Source organism: Humulus lupulus, chromosome 6 (assembly GCF_963169125.1).
Source record: "Humulus lupulus chromosome 6, drHumLupu1.1, whole genome shotgun sequence".
NCBI lineage: Eukaryota > Viridiplantae > Streptophyta > Magnoliopsida > Rosales > Cannabaceae > Humulus > Humulus lupulus.
This window is the reverse complement of record NC_084798.1, coordinates 8,318,093-8,335,427: the sequence shown is the minus strand read 5'-3', so window position 1 is coordinate 8,335,427 and position 17,335 is coordinate 8,318,093. Positions and strand designations below refer to the sequence as shown.

Here is a 17,335-nt window from a genome sequence, read left to right as displayed (position 1 = left end):
ACCCTGGGTGAACTGAGTACGGGGTACTGTGCGCTTCTTCTAGGATCGTTTTCTTAATACTTTGATTATTTGGCACGCATACCCGATCCTTATATTTCAATAATCCTTGGCTAGTTATTGAAAAATCTGTAGTCTTTCCTTCTCTGACTGCATCCATGTGTGCTGCTAGTGTGTCGTCATGTCCCTGACCAATTCGTATATCCTCTAACAAATTCGATTGGATAGACAAGTTAGCCAGCTTGCCTACAACCACTTCTATTCCGGCACTGATAAGCTCCTGCTGTAGCGGCTTTTCTATTCCAGATAAGGCTGCTAAATTCCCCTAGTTTTTCCTACTAAGCGCATCGGCAACTACGTTCGCTTTTCCTGGGTGGTATAGGATTTCACAGTCGTAATCCTTGACTAACTCTAACCACCTGCGCTGCCTCATGTTGAGCTCCTTCTGTGTAAAGAAGTATTTTAAACTCTTGTGGTCCGTATAAATCTCGCACCGTTCTCCGTAAAGATAATGGCGCCATATTTTTAACGCAAAGATCACCGCTGCCAACTTCATATCGTGAGTTGGATAGCGTTGCTCATACTCCTTCAACTGACGTGAGGCGTAGGCTAACACCTTGTCATTTTGCATCAGCACGCAACCCAATCCTTGCTTCGATGCATCGCAGTAGACAACGAACTTATCGTTGGGTGTTGGTACACTGAGTACTGGTGTTGAGCAAAGCTTACCTTTAAGCAACTGGAAGCTTTCTTCACACTTATCATTCCAGTTAAACTTTTGTTGCTTCCGGGTCAGGTTGGTGAGCGGAGTGGCTATCTTAGAAAAGCCCTCTACAAACTTCCTATAATAACCTGCTAACCCTAGGAAGCTTCTTACATCAGATGCGTTCTTTGGTCTGGGCCAATCCTTCACGGCCTCTACCTTTGATGGGTCTACTGCAACTCCATCTTTCGATATAATGTGCCCGAGGAACGCCACTTACGAAAGCCAAAATTTGCATTTCTTGAACTTTGCGTAGAGTTGATGTTCCTTCAATCGCGTCAAAATCATCCTCAAATGTTCCTCATGCTCTACTTCATCCTTGGAGTATACTAAGATATCGTCGATGAATACAACGACGAATTTATCTAAGTAATCCTTGAAGACCCTATTCATTAAGTCCATAAACGCGGCTGGTGCGTTAGTAAGACCAAAAGACATCACCAAGAACTCGTAATGTCCATAACGAGTCCTAAAGGCTGTCTTAGGAATATCTTCTCCCTTTACCTTGAGCTGATGATATCCTGACCGTAAATCGATCTTTGAAAACACCGTCGCACCTCGGAGTTGATCAAACAAATCATCGATCCGAGGTAGCGGGTACTTGTTCTTAATCGTTACTTTGTTCAACTCACGATAGTCTATGCACATCCGCATTCTCCCGTCCTTCTTCTTCACGAATAGTACCGGAGCTCCCCATGGTGAATGGCTTGGCCTAAGTCTAGGAGTTCTTGTAGCTGCGTCTTTAACTCCTTGAGTTCCGTAGGTGCCATCCGGTATGGTGCCTTAGAGATAGGCTCAGTGCCTGGTACTAATTCTACCGTGAAGTCTATTTCTCGAGTTGGCGGCATTCCTGGCAAGTCATCGGGAAATACCTCTGGAAATTCTTGTATAACTCGAACACACTACAAGAAATCTGATCTTTACCTACCAATATTTTACCTACCAATATATATTGGTAGGTAAAGGAAACCTTTACCAACCAATATTTATTCCTAAGATTTATTGGTAGGTAAATATTGCCAATATTATAACATTTTGGAAAGATGATTATCTACTAATAATATGGGTAAGTAAATAGTGTTACCCTACATATATATTGGAGGGAAAAAAAATTTCATTTGGCGCTTATGTTTCCCTCTTATCATTTTAACTTTTTATTAAAAATGATGATGAGTTGTGTGATGATGTGTTAAAAATATCCTACATGTCATCTTACTTATTTTTAACAATTCATATTATTTTTAACAAATGGTACACATCTTAAAAACAAACATTACACAAACAAAAATTAAAATTAAATTAATTCTATAAAAACAAAATCATTATAATATATTTTTTCTCATTTAACTCTTTCACACAAAAAAAACCCTCTAGTCTCTCCTATTAGAAAACCGGTCGAACACAACCCAGTTCAAAACTCAAACCCATTTCTGTACACCAATCAACCACAAAATCTATAGACCCATACACAATCAGCCACAAAATCAGGATCTACAATCAACCATTATTCTGAAACCCATGCACAAACCAGAAACAATTTTCTGCAATTTTCTAAAGACAAGTACAGTAAAATCAAGTTATACTGCCTTCAATTCGAGACTGTCGAGCCTTATTTGCGCCTCTCCGGTCTTGATCGAGACGATGTTCTTCGTCGATTTCTCTTCATCGAGGGTCCTGGTGTGTTCCACCAAGGCTCCGCGGCTGCACTCAGAGTGGCCTCCTACTTGCCATTCCCGTACTCTGCTTTGAGTGTTTTTGGGGTTGTTCCGACTCCGATCAGAGATTCCGTGTATGATTATGTTGCAAAACACTGCTATGACTGGTTCGGGAAGGAGAACAATTGTTTGGTTCTGCAGGAGAAGGAAATGCTCAACCGATTCATCGACAGAGAAGAAATCATGGGTCGGGAAGTATTGGATTCGTAGTGAGGTCAGTTAATTCGATAGACTGTTTTTCTCTATTGGGTATAATTCTGTATTTGATATGGTGTAATTGGAAATGTTAATGTTTGTAGGTCTGTATGTATATACATGTAAAAGACCCCACATGAATCCCACATCGGACCCACAAAATGAGTCAGGCGCGTCACATAGTGTCTAACATTTTTTGTTATAATAATATCTTAGGAATCTGCAGTCTCTTGGAGGATTAGCCTTATTCCGATGGATTCGGAACAGTACCTGCATCTGTTCTTGGAGGAGAGCAACTTGTACAACCACATTTTGCTTGGAACCTTACTCCCTACAAGAGTTTGGGAGCCTCTTCCTCAGTTCTTCCAGTCTTGGCTTCGCAACTATATAGGTGGCGTTCTTCTCTACCTCCTTTCCGGCTTCCTCTAGTGCTTCTACATTTACTACTTGAAGCGCAATGTTTACCTTCCCAAAGGTACATCTTCATGTTTATGATTATCCTTCCCTTCAATCTCCCTCGAAATTATTACTCAGCACAATCGATCAATTATTATGTTATTGAATTTTTCTTTGAACAAAAATTTAATTTCGATATACTTTCTTGCATTTGAATTCAATATTTTATTTGAATTTATCCTTTGGAATTTCAGCTACCACCGATCATACTTTTCGTTTTTTTATTTGTGGTGGTGAATAAAAAGAAAAGAAAATAGATATATATGTATCACAATTTATGTGTTTCTGAAGTGGATTCGTTTTGAAGGTCCATCGCAGATCTGTAATTCAATCCCTTGTTTGTTTGTTTATTTTTTTTTTCAATTCTTAATAGGGGTGAAGGAGTTTGATGCTAGATGGATTGGTTGGGCTAGTGTAAATGTGCCTGATGAGACTGGACAAATTGCACTAACCAAAGCTTTAGCTGAAAAGGTTCAAATAGCTACTTGTCATTATGTAATCTTGTATTTCTAGCTCTATACATATCATCTACCCTTAACGAAATTGTTCATTGATTGCAGAGGTGCATACCATTATTTCTTGATGAGGATTTTAATTGGTGGATTCTTGAGCTTCCAGCTTCCATACATACGATTATGCAAGGCATTTTGTGAGTGCTTATACTCGTATACTTGGGCTAGAGGGTACACCTGAAGGAGTAAAGGACCAAGGAAAGCTTACTCGTGTTGCAGCGGTACAAATTTGGAAGCCTTTCCATCATTCTTTTATAGTTATTTGCGCACCTGCAAAATTAGCATTTAACATAGTACATAATACATAATCATTTGTACATTGATGTGGTGTAATGCATTAGTTTTAATATTTTCAAGCTGAGTTTCTTCACTTCATTATTTATTGTGATGCATGCATTCCCTTCTTTCCATTTGGATGTGGAACTACAGTTTCCAATTGGCATAGACTCTGACCGGTTTGTTCGAGCTTTGGAAATTCCTCAAGTCAAGGAACACATGAAAGAACTGAAAGAGAGATTTGCTAGTGGGAAGGTAGTTGACCTACAACTTTTGGTTTCTTTGATAAACAATATGGTACATGTTTGGCTTGAAATAGAGGCATGCAAAATTATTTCCCAAAGAAGGGAGCCTACTAGGCTAGCTTGTCTACTAATAAGACTTGTTTTTCTGCTAATAATTATATATGGCTGCAGTTTAAGATCTGTTTTGTTCAAATTCTCTTGCAATCTTTAGGTGTTTTCTAGTTATCTGTTTTCTTTATTCAAATTGCATTGGCTGAAGTGAACAGGTTCAACCAACTCGCATGGAATTCTTGACTTTAATATATATACAAACAAATGAGTTTTCGCTTCTAGTTTATTTTTTAACTTCTAATATTGCTCCTACAAGGTCTGAGGTTCGAGCCCCTCCTCGACACCTACATAGCAACTACTATAATTTTCTAGTCACAACCAGAATAGATGTTCATGAGTTATTTTGGTGTTTCAGCAATGTATCTACATGAATTTTCCTTTCACAATTTTGGTTCCCTAATTTCCTATCATTGCTGTTAAACTATGGATAGGTGATGCTGGGGGTTGATCGTCTTGACATGATCAAAGGAATTCCACAAAAGATTTTGGCTTTCTAAAAATTCCTAGAGGAAAATCCAAGCTAGCGTGATAAAGTAGTTCTACTTCAAATTGTCGTGCTGTAGTTTATTTTCTAATGTTATTTCAATCATTTGACTATGAGTAGTTTTTCTGAGTTGGAAGTTAGTCATGCTGAAACAAAAGCATGTGGTGCTATAACATTCATTTCTACTCTATTAAATTAATCTCATCTTGATGAAGTTTTAAAATAATACAGTTATTTATTTATCTATTTACTATTGTTTCTTACAGATCAAAAGCTTACAAGCCAAGTTCATGAGATTGTGGGACGCATTAATGGGAGATTTGGAACTCTTACTGCTGTTCCCATACACCATCTGGTTTGTCTTTTTTTATATATCATGTAAATTAGAGACACTGTTTCAAGTGATCTTCTTTGTTCTGTTTTAATCACTTTCCCAACTTTCAGAAGACATTTTAGTGGAAGAAAAATCAAACAAAAAGAAGAATAAAAGGTCTGAGTTCAGGTCTTTTCAAGCAACAACATTTGATTAATATATGTTTTGAGACTGCAATTTAGTCAAATATTATGTATGTTATGTTTCTGTCTCTCATTTTCTTTGAACCTGATTTTCTTACAATTTTGTTCAATGATTATGTCAAGACTGCTAAACCATTTTCTCTTCTTTGTACAGGACCAATCTCTTGACTTTCACGCATTGTGCGCTCTGTATGCTGTTACTGGTACTCATTTTTGTTTTGTAAAAAAACCGTTAATCAATTTTGTCTTAGATAAGTAAATTGTTCCTAGGCTGCCTAGTTTGTAGTGATTCCTATGGTAACTCAATCATGTAATACATTAATATGGTGAAACAACAGAAGGCAATTGTGCCTTCAATTAATTATTTTTTTTTACCATGAGTAACTCAATTGCTATTTCTTTTTCCGGTGCAAATTTTATATATATATGTATATATAAAAATAAATATAGATATTTTTCATTTCTGTTTATATGCATGTAATTTTGTTTATTTGTTTGTTTTTCCTTGTTTAGATGTTGCACTTGTTACTTCTCTTAGAGATGGAATGAATCTTGTGAGTTATGAGTTTGTTGCTTGCCAAGCATCCAAGAAAGGAGTCCTCATTCTGAGTGAGGTAATTTAACTTTATATTTTCTCTGAGTTTGCATGGTAGGTTTTTTCCATTGTTAAATTCATCAGAAAAGCTTAAATTATCAATAAAAAAAAAAGAAAAAGGAAAAAAAGAATACTTTGTCGTGAATTCTGTTCAACGCATTGTCTTCATAGTTCTTCGGGCTTGCATCTTCTTGTTTATTCCATTTAAATTTAGTTTGCAGGTGCAACACAATCGCTCGGTGCTGGTGCCATTTTAGTAAATCCATCGAATATCACAGAAGTTGCTGCTTCCATTGCTTATGCTTTGAATATGCCAGCTGATGAAAGAGAAAAGAGACACCAGCATAATTTCATGCATGTAACAACTCATACATCTCAAGAATGGGTTGCAACCTTTGTTAGGTATGCTCATATATAGCATTAGCATTAGCATGTATGATTTATAGATAATGAAACCTTCTCAATGTGGAGATTGACATGTATTCTACGATTTCAAATTTCACTTCTGTTCTAAGAAGCAAAAATATTTATCTGTTCATACTAGCTAGTGTTTCTTTTTCAGGCTTTATTCTAATCTAGTGTCATTTTTTGTTTCTCCATTTCAGTGAACTTAATGATACTATTGTGGAAGCTCAACTGAGGACTAGGCAAGTTCCACCTCTACTTCCTATGAAAGAAGCCGTTGATCACTATTTGGAATCCAATAATAGATTGCTTATACTGGTAGGCATCTTTCTCTTGCTACACTTTACATGCTGGAATTTTATATGATATCTGTTTTTCATTTCTATATTTTCATTTTCCATGTTCAATTATGTACAAATTGGGTAAGTGAAGTAAAACTTATAAAGTGACAGTGTGTTAATTTGTGTAATTTACTTTTTTTTTTCAGATGGAATTACAAATATACTGGTAGAAATGAATGTTATAGCACCACATGCTTTTGTTTCATAAGTTTGGTTTACCCACATCGTGAAAATATTGTGGGTAATCAACCAACTTATGAAGAGTTAGTTGAACGACTTAATGATATAACTTCCCGCCTTAATGCTACTAACGAACAACTTAGTGTAGTTGTGGATATACTTCGTCATAACAATTTCATGGCACCGCCTCCACCGCCTCCAACAGACCAAGCTTCAGATGCAAATTTAAGAGAGTCGCCATCTATTTCAGTTCGGGAGTTACAAGATGATTCTTAGTTTATTTACATTAATTTACTAAGGAATGAACTTTATGAAGTTTTTTTTTATTTTGGTAGGGGTAACCTTAAAATGATAACTTTATGATTTATTTTAGTATTGAACATTATAAAGAATTTTAGCATTAAACATTTTATTATTGAATGGTTTTTTTCTAGTTTATTTCTAATATATAACATTTATAAATAACTGTTATTATCCTTTACCCACACATAACCATTAAATTTGAACAAAATATAAATTATGTAACAAACCAATAAAATAATGCTATGTGGGCTAATAAAATGACACCACGTAGGATGCCACATATGATGCCACATAGGATGCCACATATGATGCCACGTAGGATGCCACATATGATGCCACATCATCAGACACGTAAAACTACAAAAACCATGTCAGCATACACGTAGGATGCCATGTCATCAAACACGTCATATGATGACTCATCAATTGATTTATAACTTAGTGGGGTCCACTGATTCTTTTACCTACCAGTGTTAATAAGTGTAGGTAAAGACTCTTTCCCCACTAACTTTTACCTACCAATCTCTACCAATTCAATATTGGTAGGTAAACCATATTACCCACCATTAGGCTAGTTTTACCTACACTTACAATTGGTAGGTAAAGACCCCATTTTCTTGTAGTGACATCTCCAACCTTAAGTGGCGTCTCCCTTTCCACGTTCGTGATGCTGGCTAAGAACGCTTGACATCCTTTCTCTATCATTTGTTGAGCTTTGAGAGATGACACTAACGGGGTGTGTAGTCCTGAAGCTTGTCCCATGAAGCATTGTCTCTGGCCGTCAGGATTCTCGAACATCACCTTCTTGCGTTTGCAGTCGATCGTTGCGCCATGCCGTGCTAGCCAATCCATGCCTAGGATTACGTCAAAGTCCTTGATCGCCAGTTGTATCAGGTCTCCTTCTAGTTCTTTGTCCTCAATCTTAATTGGTACGCCTCGTACTATTCGTGATGATAGAACTACTTTTCCCGAAGGAAACTCGGTTACAAACCTAGTTCTAAATCTTTCACTAGGTTTGTCTAGTTTTTCTATCATTCCTAACGAGATATACGAATATATTGCTCCCAAATCAAGCGATACTAGAACATATACTATCGAGGATAGGAATCTGACCTGTAACTGCTTGTTACTAGCATGGGTTCCTCCCTGGGTCAAGACAAAGACTTTGGTCTGGAACAATCGTTTAATCCCTCTTCTCCTCGCTAACATTCATCTGAATCCTTTCTACTTCGATTGCTGTCTCAAGAACGTCGGCATATGTAGTGTTTCCCTGGTTTGCTAACTTAACCCCTAATTCCATCTTTGGTCTAAGTCCTCTAACGAACTTGGTCAACCTCGTAAAGTCAGTTGGAACCAACTTTGGTGCAAACTTGGCTAATCTGTTGAACTGACGAGCATATTCTTCTACCATTAGCGATGACTGCCGAGGGTTAATACTTCTTGTGGAACAGCTCCACAAATCTTGTCCATATCATGGTGGCGACATCGTTAGTCTGCTGAACTAAGTCCCACCATATTCTGGCATCTTCTTGAGTAATGACGAGACGCAGGATATGCGGTCCACATTACTGAGATTCATATGCGTCAGAATCTGCTCCATGTTCCTTAGCTACTCTTCTGCCTCAAAGGGGTCTGTAGTCCCTTCGAAGTTTGGAGCGTGCTGTTTGCGGAACCTTTCATACACTGACTCCATATTCGGTACTGGATGTGGGGCGTAGTTCATCACTGGCCATCCCCCATATGGATCAACTTGTTGGGGTGATGGGGCCATTTGTTGTGGCTGCAGTTGCGGCTGCGGCGGAGGCTGAGTTTGAGCCTGTTGGCGTTGTTGCTGCAAAAGTTCCTCGACTTGCTATCGCAGACTAGTGATCTCCGCAGTGTTGTCAGCTTGTAGTGCCGGCGCGTTGCGGCTAGTAGTAGCACGCATTCCTCTTCTGCGAACTGGAGGGGCTTCATTGGTTGTTGGGACGGCGTTGGAGGCGTTTCCGTTGGTGCGTGCAGATCTTCGGAGCGACATCTTCACCAAAAGTTCTAACAGTCGAGAACATGTTAGAACTTACCCTAATAGGCTCTAAGGCAAAACTTATTCTAAAACAAACATATCTCAGACCTATTTATTATGACTTTTTATGAAAAGTTATATAAGTCTTTATTTATTATTTAGAGTGGGTTTCTATACTTAGAAAAATGTGTCATCTTTATTTTCTAATTGTGTTTCTAATTATCCTATATGACTTAATTCTCAGGCTCGAAACTTATCTTTGTTCCAAAGTTAACCATATTGAGGGAGGGCTGGGATCAGTAAAATCGTTCCCACTACTATGGCCCCCTAACTCTCAATAAGGAAACTTGGTCCATTGATTTGTATCCACCCTCACTGGACTTAGTCATTATTCATTTTATTTATTATTTATTATGATTGCGAAAATAAAATCAAACCCATACATGATAATAAAATAACATGTAATTAATTTGGAAAAAATAATTTTCACTTATTACAATCATAAAACAAAGAAATAAATAAAACAAACAATGAAAACTAACTATTCTAAAAAAATCGGGATCTTCTACATCCGATCCTTCATCTAGCATATCGTCATCTATCTCCTCATAATCGTCATTGTCTTGAGCCTCAAAATTTCCTCGGGGAAGATTCAAGAAGATCCTATGTTATTGCTCATTAGTGAATTGAAACTCTAAATCATAGGTGAACTTAAGTATGAGAGAATAATATCTTAGGGCTACTTGTAAGTCATCATCATTATTTATAATCTCCCATATTTCTTCTAAAGTTGAAATTACTGAAGGAAAATCTTTAAAAAGCCTAATTACTAGGACATATTGTTTTGCAGCTCTCATCATAATTTGCCTAGATTCTTGAAGGTGACCTATCTCTTTGTGGAACAAAAGCAGTCTTCGAGTGATTTTCTCTAGTGTGCCTATGGTGTTTCTTGGTTCCCTTATTCTCTTTAAAGCCTTAATGGCTCGGATATCCTCATTGCTTAATGCTTCGTTCATACTTAACTGAAAACATAAACACTAAAGTTGTTAGCTATACCTATAAGCAAAATAACTTGTAACTTAAATACTTAGTTGGCGGTCAGATTCGGAGCTTTTGAGCGTGTGTATCGAGGAGAACTTCATGCGAAGGAACCGTTTGCTCTGATACCAACTGTAATGACCCACTACTCTAGACTTTTGGACCATTAATGAATCTATACATACAAACCTTAATAAGACTTACATTTGCGAAAATACCATAAACTTATTAGAAACTTGTAGAAACAAAAGTTACTTTCATAAAATAAGTAGGATATGGGTACCCATTGTCTTTAAAACAAAACATAACTTAAAGTGAAAAGGAGTTACATAGAAAGTGCGGAAAAATACATTTAAAACCATAAAAAGGTAAAACAAGACTACATCCTCGAAAAATCGAACTCTCGACTCCTTGAATCCATTCACCATCGATACACAATCTCCAAGCATCCACGAACCTTACCACCACTAATAGCTATTTTCCTGCACATAAAACAAAAAGGAATGAGCCTAATGCCCAGCAAGGAAAATCTAGCACATACATCATGTACATAAATTTCATAATAATCATAAAGACATAACATAACACTTAATACATACACATACTATAATGGCCATTATTACTTGGGGTCCCATAGACTAAACAAGTCATATGCCCATGAGATTAGTGGGGTCCTACTAGCTAAGTAGGTCATATGCCCATAATCTATTTGGGGTCTTGTTAGTCAAATGGGTCATATGCCCAAGCCTACAAACATACATATCATAACACTTATCATAACATATTTCATAACATAAAACATAAGATAACATAAGCATAAAACATATAGATTCTATCCTATTTTCCTTACCAAAGTTACCGGGATAAGAGGACAGCGTTGGGACTTTTGGAACACCCCTAAAACCATATATCACAGGGTGAGTCTAATGAAGAAAAATAGATGAAATGAAAGGGATGGAAAGACTAAACCATTGAAAGTCACACTTACCAAAACTTATGTGCTCAAGAATTTATATTTCCTAACCAAAATATAGATTAAGGTTAGAGATTGAGTAGAAGACTATGAGAAAGAAAATAACATAATACAGAAATGAACTAGAGTTTTGGGTTACCTTGAAGACTTGTAAGACTAATCTACACCACAAACCGAAATACTCTAAAACCTTACTTCCCAAAGTGTTTGATAAGCTTATGATGATCAAGCTTATGATTCCCAAACCCAGGTGTTTACACTCTCACACTCACTTAGCACTTGCAGCCTCTGAACTTAGAGCAAAAGATGAATAATGGCTGGGTACTAGGTCCTATTTATAGAGTTTATGAATGAAAGGATCTTGATTTTACTTGAATAAAAATAATAGCTTTTTAGGTGAGAATAATTTGAATAATCGTTCAAGAGGTTGAATGGCTGAATGGGAAATTATTTCAAAATACACTGATGGAGGCGATATATCGCCCCCTGTAGGCGATATATCGCCTGGACCATTGTTCCCGAGGCGACCGTGCATCGATTCGTGTTTTCCGTATCTACGTGCTGCGATATATCGCCCCCTATAGCTGCGATATATTAGCATACGCTGATTAATTAAACACGAAATTACACATTTTTAGCTAAGTTTGAATGGAGTAAACAGCCTTGACTAAGCCCTCAACGTATTCAAAGTTGTTGACTGACCTTATAGCATTCAAACTTTACTCCTTATTAAATTAAATCCTCAAAATACTTAATCCTTAATCACCCATTCATAACATGTGCTTAAAATCCTATTGGTCCTTATCTAAACCTTATAGTATAATAAATATTATTCTTAATATCAGTTATATAATCAAACCTTAGGTTAAAATTAATACTCTTAAACTATAGGTTAAACTTAGAAAATCTACAAGTACTACTATGAGTGTCCAAATAATTCCCGGTCTGAACCAAAAATCCACAGTTACAAAGATAATGCTATAAATACTATAATACTACTATTCAATTAGCTAAGTAAAGTTCTTGGACTCTACATTAGTATTATGCAATTGTAAAATAATAGTGCATGCAATAAAAAGGCATGGCATTAATAAAGGGATATCAACCCGAGAGGCTAGGGCTGCCTTAGGTAGACCATTACCCCTTGAGTGGGATGTTCGAGGAAAGACGTAAAAGGAAATTGGTGAATATTCCCACCATTTGTCTCGCGAGATCGGCCTTCTCATTCGACAATATGTCGATCCTGACTACGATCGATGGGATAAAGTACCAAAGGAAGTTAGGGATCGAATATTTCCTCGTCTACAGGTAATTTATTTCTTATCTTTTGTATTTTGTTGAATTTAATGTTAAATTTGACTAATTAACTTAATTTATTTTAATTTAGGATGATTTATTCGATATTGGTCTCACTCGCTATGGGGCAGAACACCGAAGTGGCATTCTTCTCGGCATTCAACGATCTTGCGCTGATCGTTACTCAGAATGGAAAAATGATCTATCTACTCACATAAAGAAGCATGGTCGGAGACATGCTCCTGATGGTTTGGTAGAAGAAAAATGGAAGAAGGTGCTTGATTATTTTGATCGACCTGAAGTGAAGGTAAAATTTCTTTTTAATTTAGTTTTGTTATAATATAACATATATATAATTAACACAATGTCATTTTGCAGAGGCACTCTGAGATTAACGCTACGAATCGAGCAAAACAAAAACAAAATAGCTTCCAAGGATCGCAGTCTACGCCAGATCTTCGTTATAAGAAGGTATTTTTTTCTTATTCAATTTTTAAAAAAATTCATATATTTTTATTAAATTTCTAAATAAGTTTTGTATATTAGCGTAATATGCAAACTAGCCATCTCTCAGGCATTCCAGAAACTTGGATGGATACTAAATATAAAGAAGGAAGAGTTTGGGTCAGTCAAATAACGCGTGATAACTATGTAAGTAATTGTATATATTTTATATTTTTCTTACTTTGTAAATTTGTAACAGTTGTATTAAAAATTCAATAATACAGGAAAAGTTGATGGAGGTACGTCAAACTCAACAGACACAATCTTCTACGGCCACCTCCAGTGCGAGTACTACCAAAACAGAGGTGGACAACATTGCCCTTGTTGAGACAGTCTTTGGACGCCGTCGGGGCCATCAGACAGGACTTGGTCGTAGGATTCGCTCGAGCACAAAACATGAAGTGACTGACACACTTCAACCACCGTCACCGCCCCCTACTGCACAAGAGATGCATGATATGGTCCAACGTCTCCGAATCATTGAGGAGTACATGGCTAAGCTTGGTGGAGCCTCAGGTTCTGGATCTTCTCAGCCAGGTGATGGTCAGGATCCGACACCTCCTACTCAATAGGATACTGGAGAACATTATTTATGACTTTATACTTTATGTAATTTGACTTTAGGAAAATATTATATATGACATTCTACTTTATTTAGACTTACTTTATTTTATTGGAACATTATATTTATAAAATTTTATGATTATTAAATTTAATTAGATTTATTTATGTTTCAATAAAAAAAATCAAATAAAATATATAATAATTATAGAAAAAAAGCAAATGAAAAAAAAAAGTGAAGGCTCTAGCGACGACTTTTGGAAGAAGTTGTCGCTAGAGCAAACGCAAAATACGGAAAAAAGAAGCCCTCTAGCGACGAAATTTAAGAGGCTCTAGCGACAACATTTGGCGTCGCTAGAGCCTTTAGCGACGACATTTCCGGAATCGTCGCTAATAAAAAATAATTAGCGACCGGGTTTTAGCGATTACAAATAGCAATGACCATGTCGTCGCTAAAACCTCCAGTGACGACAAATGCCCTTCTAGCGACGAAAAAAGTCGTCGCTAATACCCCTTTTTCCTGTAGTGATACTATATGCTTTTGTAAATGAAAATATGATAGGTTGTCCATTTCACAACTTTTTTTATTGGGCATTAGTTTACTTGTACTTTGTGTTACAAATAAAGACAAGAAAATATGATTATATCAATGAGTCAGACCATTTTGGCAAAAGAACTTTGGATGCTGGATAAACATCAAAGTACCCAACCACATGTAAAAAAAATATTCGTTCAAAAATTAGAGAAAAATGTTAAAAAATGCACTTCAATTACATGCTCTACTTTATAAATATACATATATAAATATATTTATATATATAATGCCTCATGTTGTAGTCTCTCTTCTCAATATTTAGAGATTACTATTTCTCCTACAAATATTTTTTGGCAATATTTTATTCAATTCAATATATATAAATTACTTTTAACATCAGTCCAATCTAATTATCCAATTATATACTTGTTAGTGTGTGGAATATCAATTATTGATTGAGTTGTTTTTTTATTTGTTAATGTATTAATTTATTTGTCAAAACACGTTGTTTGGATTGATGTCTTCTTTACTAAATGTCACTAATTAAATTAAAATATATTTATTGAAATCACTACAAGAAATATGTGTATCAGTGGCAATGTCTGTCGTCGCTAAAAACCTCACATGTCGCCGCTGATACTAATCAATGACGACATGTCACTGCAAATACGTCGCTGCAGAATAATCACTGACGATATTTATTAATGATATTAATATAAAAAAATTCAAATATTATAATATAAATTCACATTAGAAAATATCATTATTATAGTTATAAGTGATACAATACTAGATATTTAATAATTATATTAATATAAATTTAAATGTTATAAAATATTATTACGATAATACTATATAATACTAACTTTTTACTGATTATATTAATATGAATTTATATGTTATAAAATATTATTATTATAATAACATTTAATATAAGACTAGATATTTAATACTTATATTAATATAAATTTAAATATTATAAAATATCATTATAATAATATATAATACATAATCTTAATTTTTATTAAAAAAATTATCATTTGCGTTTAAAAATATTATCATATTATATATATTTAAAAAATCATAAACAATATTTTGGTTTAATTTTTCATTTATTATGTTTATATCATTCTTTTATATATATAATATTGTTTATTTATTTGAAATTTATCCGACAATGATATAAATTTAATAAAAATAAATCATAAATTCTAGAGATAAAACTAAGCAAACGCGCATTGCACATTACTTGTATCTAGTATATATATATATAAATATATATATCAATGATAAACTAAAAAGTTGCATTCAACATATATGCTCTACTACTATTTGGGGTTGATTGGTTGGTTTCTTCCAATTCGTTGAACATCCATAAACAAAATAAATAAAAGGTAGGATTTTCACCCCTGAAATTATTGCCACTATCAAATCGTGCCCTCAAATTTTTTTGCCTAATAGAAATTACCCAAATTAGACACGTTAATAAAATGTAAAAAAAATTCATTAGTTTATACTATGTGGCTAACAGATTGTTGATTTGACAAATGTCACGTTAGTTCCATATGTATAATTAAAATTAAAAATAATTTTGAAATTAAAACACTACAAGAAATTCGATATTTACATACCAATATTAATCATAGGTAAAGATAACGTATTGGTAGGTAAATCTCTTTACCTACATATTTTGACCAATTTTGTATTGGTAGGCTATAGTTAGTCGAGAAATGTACTATTGCCTACGATTGACATATTGATAGGTAAAACTCACATGGACCCCACATAAATGACTTTGAGTTATTTCACGTGCCATCTAATGTTTCAACTGACATGGCAAGCATTGTGACAAATTTTTAATGAAACACGTGGCACACATTATTGGACCAGTTGAAACTAAGTGATTGGGTTACTTGTCTATTTTTATTAGTAACATGACACTAAATGATTGGTTCACGTGGCAAGTTCTGGTATACCTATTTTTACCTACACTTATTTATTTGTGAGTAAATATAATATTTCTATATATGTAATTTTAATAATATATTTAAATTTAATTTAATATAAATAGTAAATAAAAGTAATTAATTATAAGGAAGACTTCTCAATGGTTACTACCCATAAATAAGTACTAACAATTATGATGGTGTGGCAACATAGTAACTTGGTATAGCAAAGTCACCAACAGTTAAATATTTTTTTTTTCTACATTACTTTTGAATTTAATTATTTTTTTTTGGCCATAATTAATGATGTTTCCAACCAGTGAGAAACACTAACTATATTTAGAAATTGACATGCATTTGAAAAATGAAAAGTTTACAATATAATATTTTCATAATAAATACACGTTTTTCATCAGGTAACCCCTTTCAAAAATTTGAAAAAATCAAAATTTATTTTTACAAATATTAATTAACAACTATAAATATGGATCATTGCTCTTAATCTAATGGTTAACAATAAAGTAACCATACATGGGTAGTAACCATTAAGAGTGCACCCTTAATTATAAAATAACATAATGAACATTATGATGAGTATACGAGAGCCTCATACATTATAAAATAATAAAAATTAATAACATAATAAACAAACATATATTATATACATAATTCTCTTTTCCAAGTGTTTAACTAATAACATTCCATAAAAAAAATTGTCAACAAGTATACATAATTCTCTTTTCCCAGTCATTACAAATATAATAATGTTATTTTTATTGATATTCTTCACTTTGGGATCATTGGACGAGAGCCTCCTTTTCTCTAACTGAACTTGTGAATGTAGATGATGGCTTTGGGAGGTGAACAACAATGATAGCTAGAGGTGAGGTTCGGGTTGGCTGAAGGACTATAATTAACTTCAATACAATAAATATCCCTAATTTAATCATCATAAGGATTTCATAAAATATATGACTTATTATTATGGGCATTTGTGAGACTTGATATACCAGCATATATTAAAAACAAATATATGAGCACATCAAGTCTCACAATCACCAGCATAAAATAAGTACACTTATTCTTGAACATCACAGGCAAAAAAAAAAAAAAAAAGTGACAGTGAAATAAATTATAAAACACACTCCAATTGGATTAAAAACTAGATGGAAAATTTCATTTATGCTTTAGAAAAATACTTCAGATTAATGCAAAACTTTGGAAATATAGCAACAAATAAATAAATAGAATCAGTGCTTAACTATTAAAAAAAATTCATCCTTAGTCAATTTCTTCAACTATAATATGAAACCAAAACCTCTATACCTTAAAATTAATATAAAATCTGAAACATGAATAAAGAAATTGTGTCTTCATTCTGGATAA

General features: G+C 34.4%; 1 protein-coding gene across 1 annotated transcript; it reads left to right on the top strand.

The window, feature by feature from the left end:
* Positions 1-4,852: 4,852 nt before the first annotated feature.
* LOC133781578 (alpha,alpha-trehalose-phosphate synthase [UDP-forming] 1-like) lies at positions 4,853-7,206 on the top strand. The gene is made up of 6 exons (XM_062220618.1): positions 4,853-5,109; positions 5,425-5,473; positions 5,784-5,884; positions 6,080-6,267; positions 6,471-6,588; positions 6,758-7,206. Exons 3-6 carry the CDS (start codon positions 5,816-5,818, stop codon positions 6,779-6,781), a joined length of 399 nt encoding a protein of 132 aa, XP_062076602.1. The 5' UTR covers positions 4,853-5,109; positions 5,425-5,473; positions 5,784-5,815; the 3' UTR covers positions 6,782-7,206.
* Positions 7,207-17,335: the final 10,129 nt, after the last annotated feature.

Excerpts from the sequence above, each read along its gene's own strand:
- LOC133781578 (XM_062220618.1), top strand. The coding sequence starts at position 5,816 with ATGAATCTTGTGAGTTATGAGTTTGTTGCTTGCCAAGCATCCAAGAAA. Across the intron at positions 6,268-6,470 it reads TGGGTTGCAACCTTTGTTAG|TGAACTTAATGATACTATTG; the intron begins GTATGCTCATAT and ends TCTCCATTTCAG. Across the intron at positions 6,589-6,757 it reads ATAATAGATTGCTTATACTG|ATGGAATTACAAATATACTG; the intron begins GTAGGCATCTTT and ends TTTTTTTTTCAG.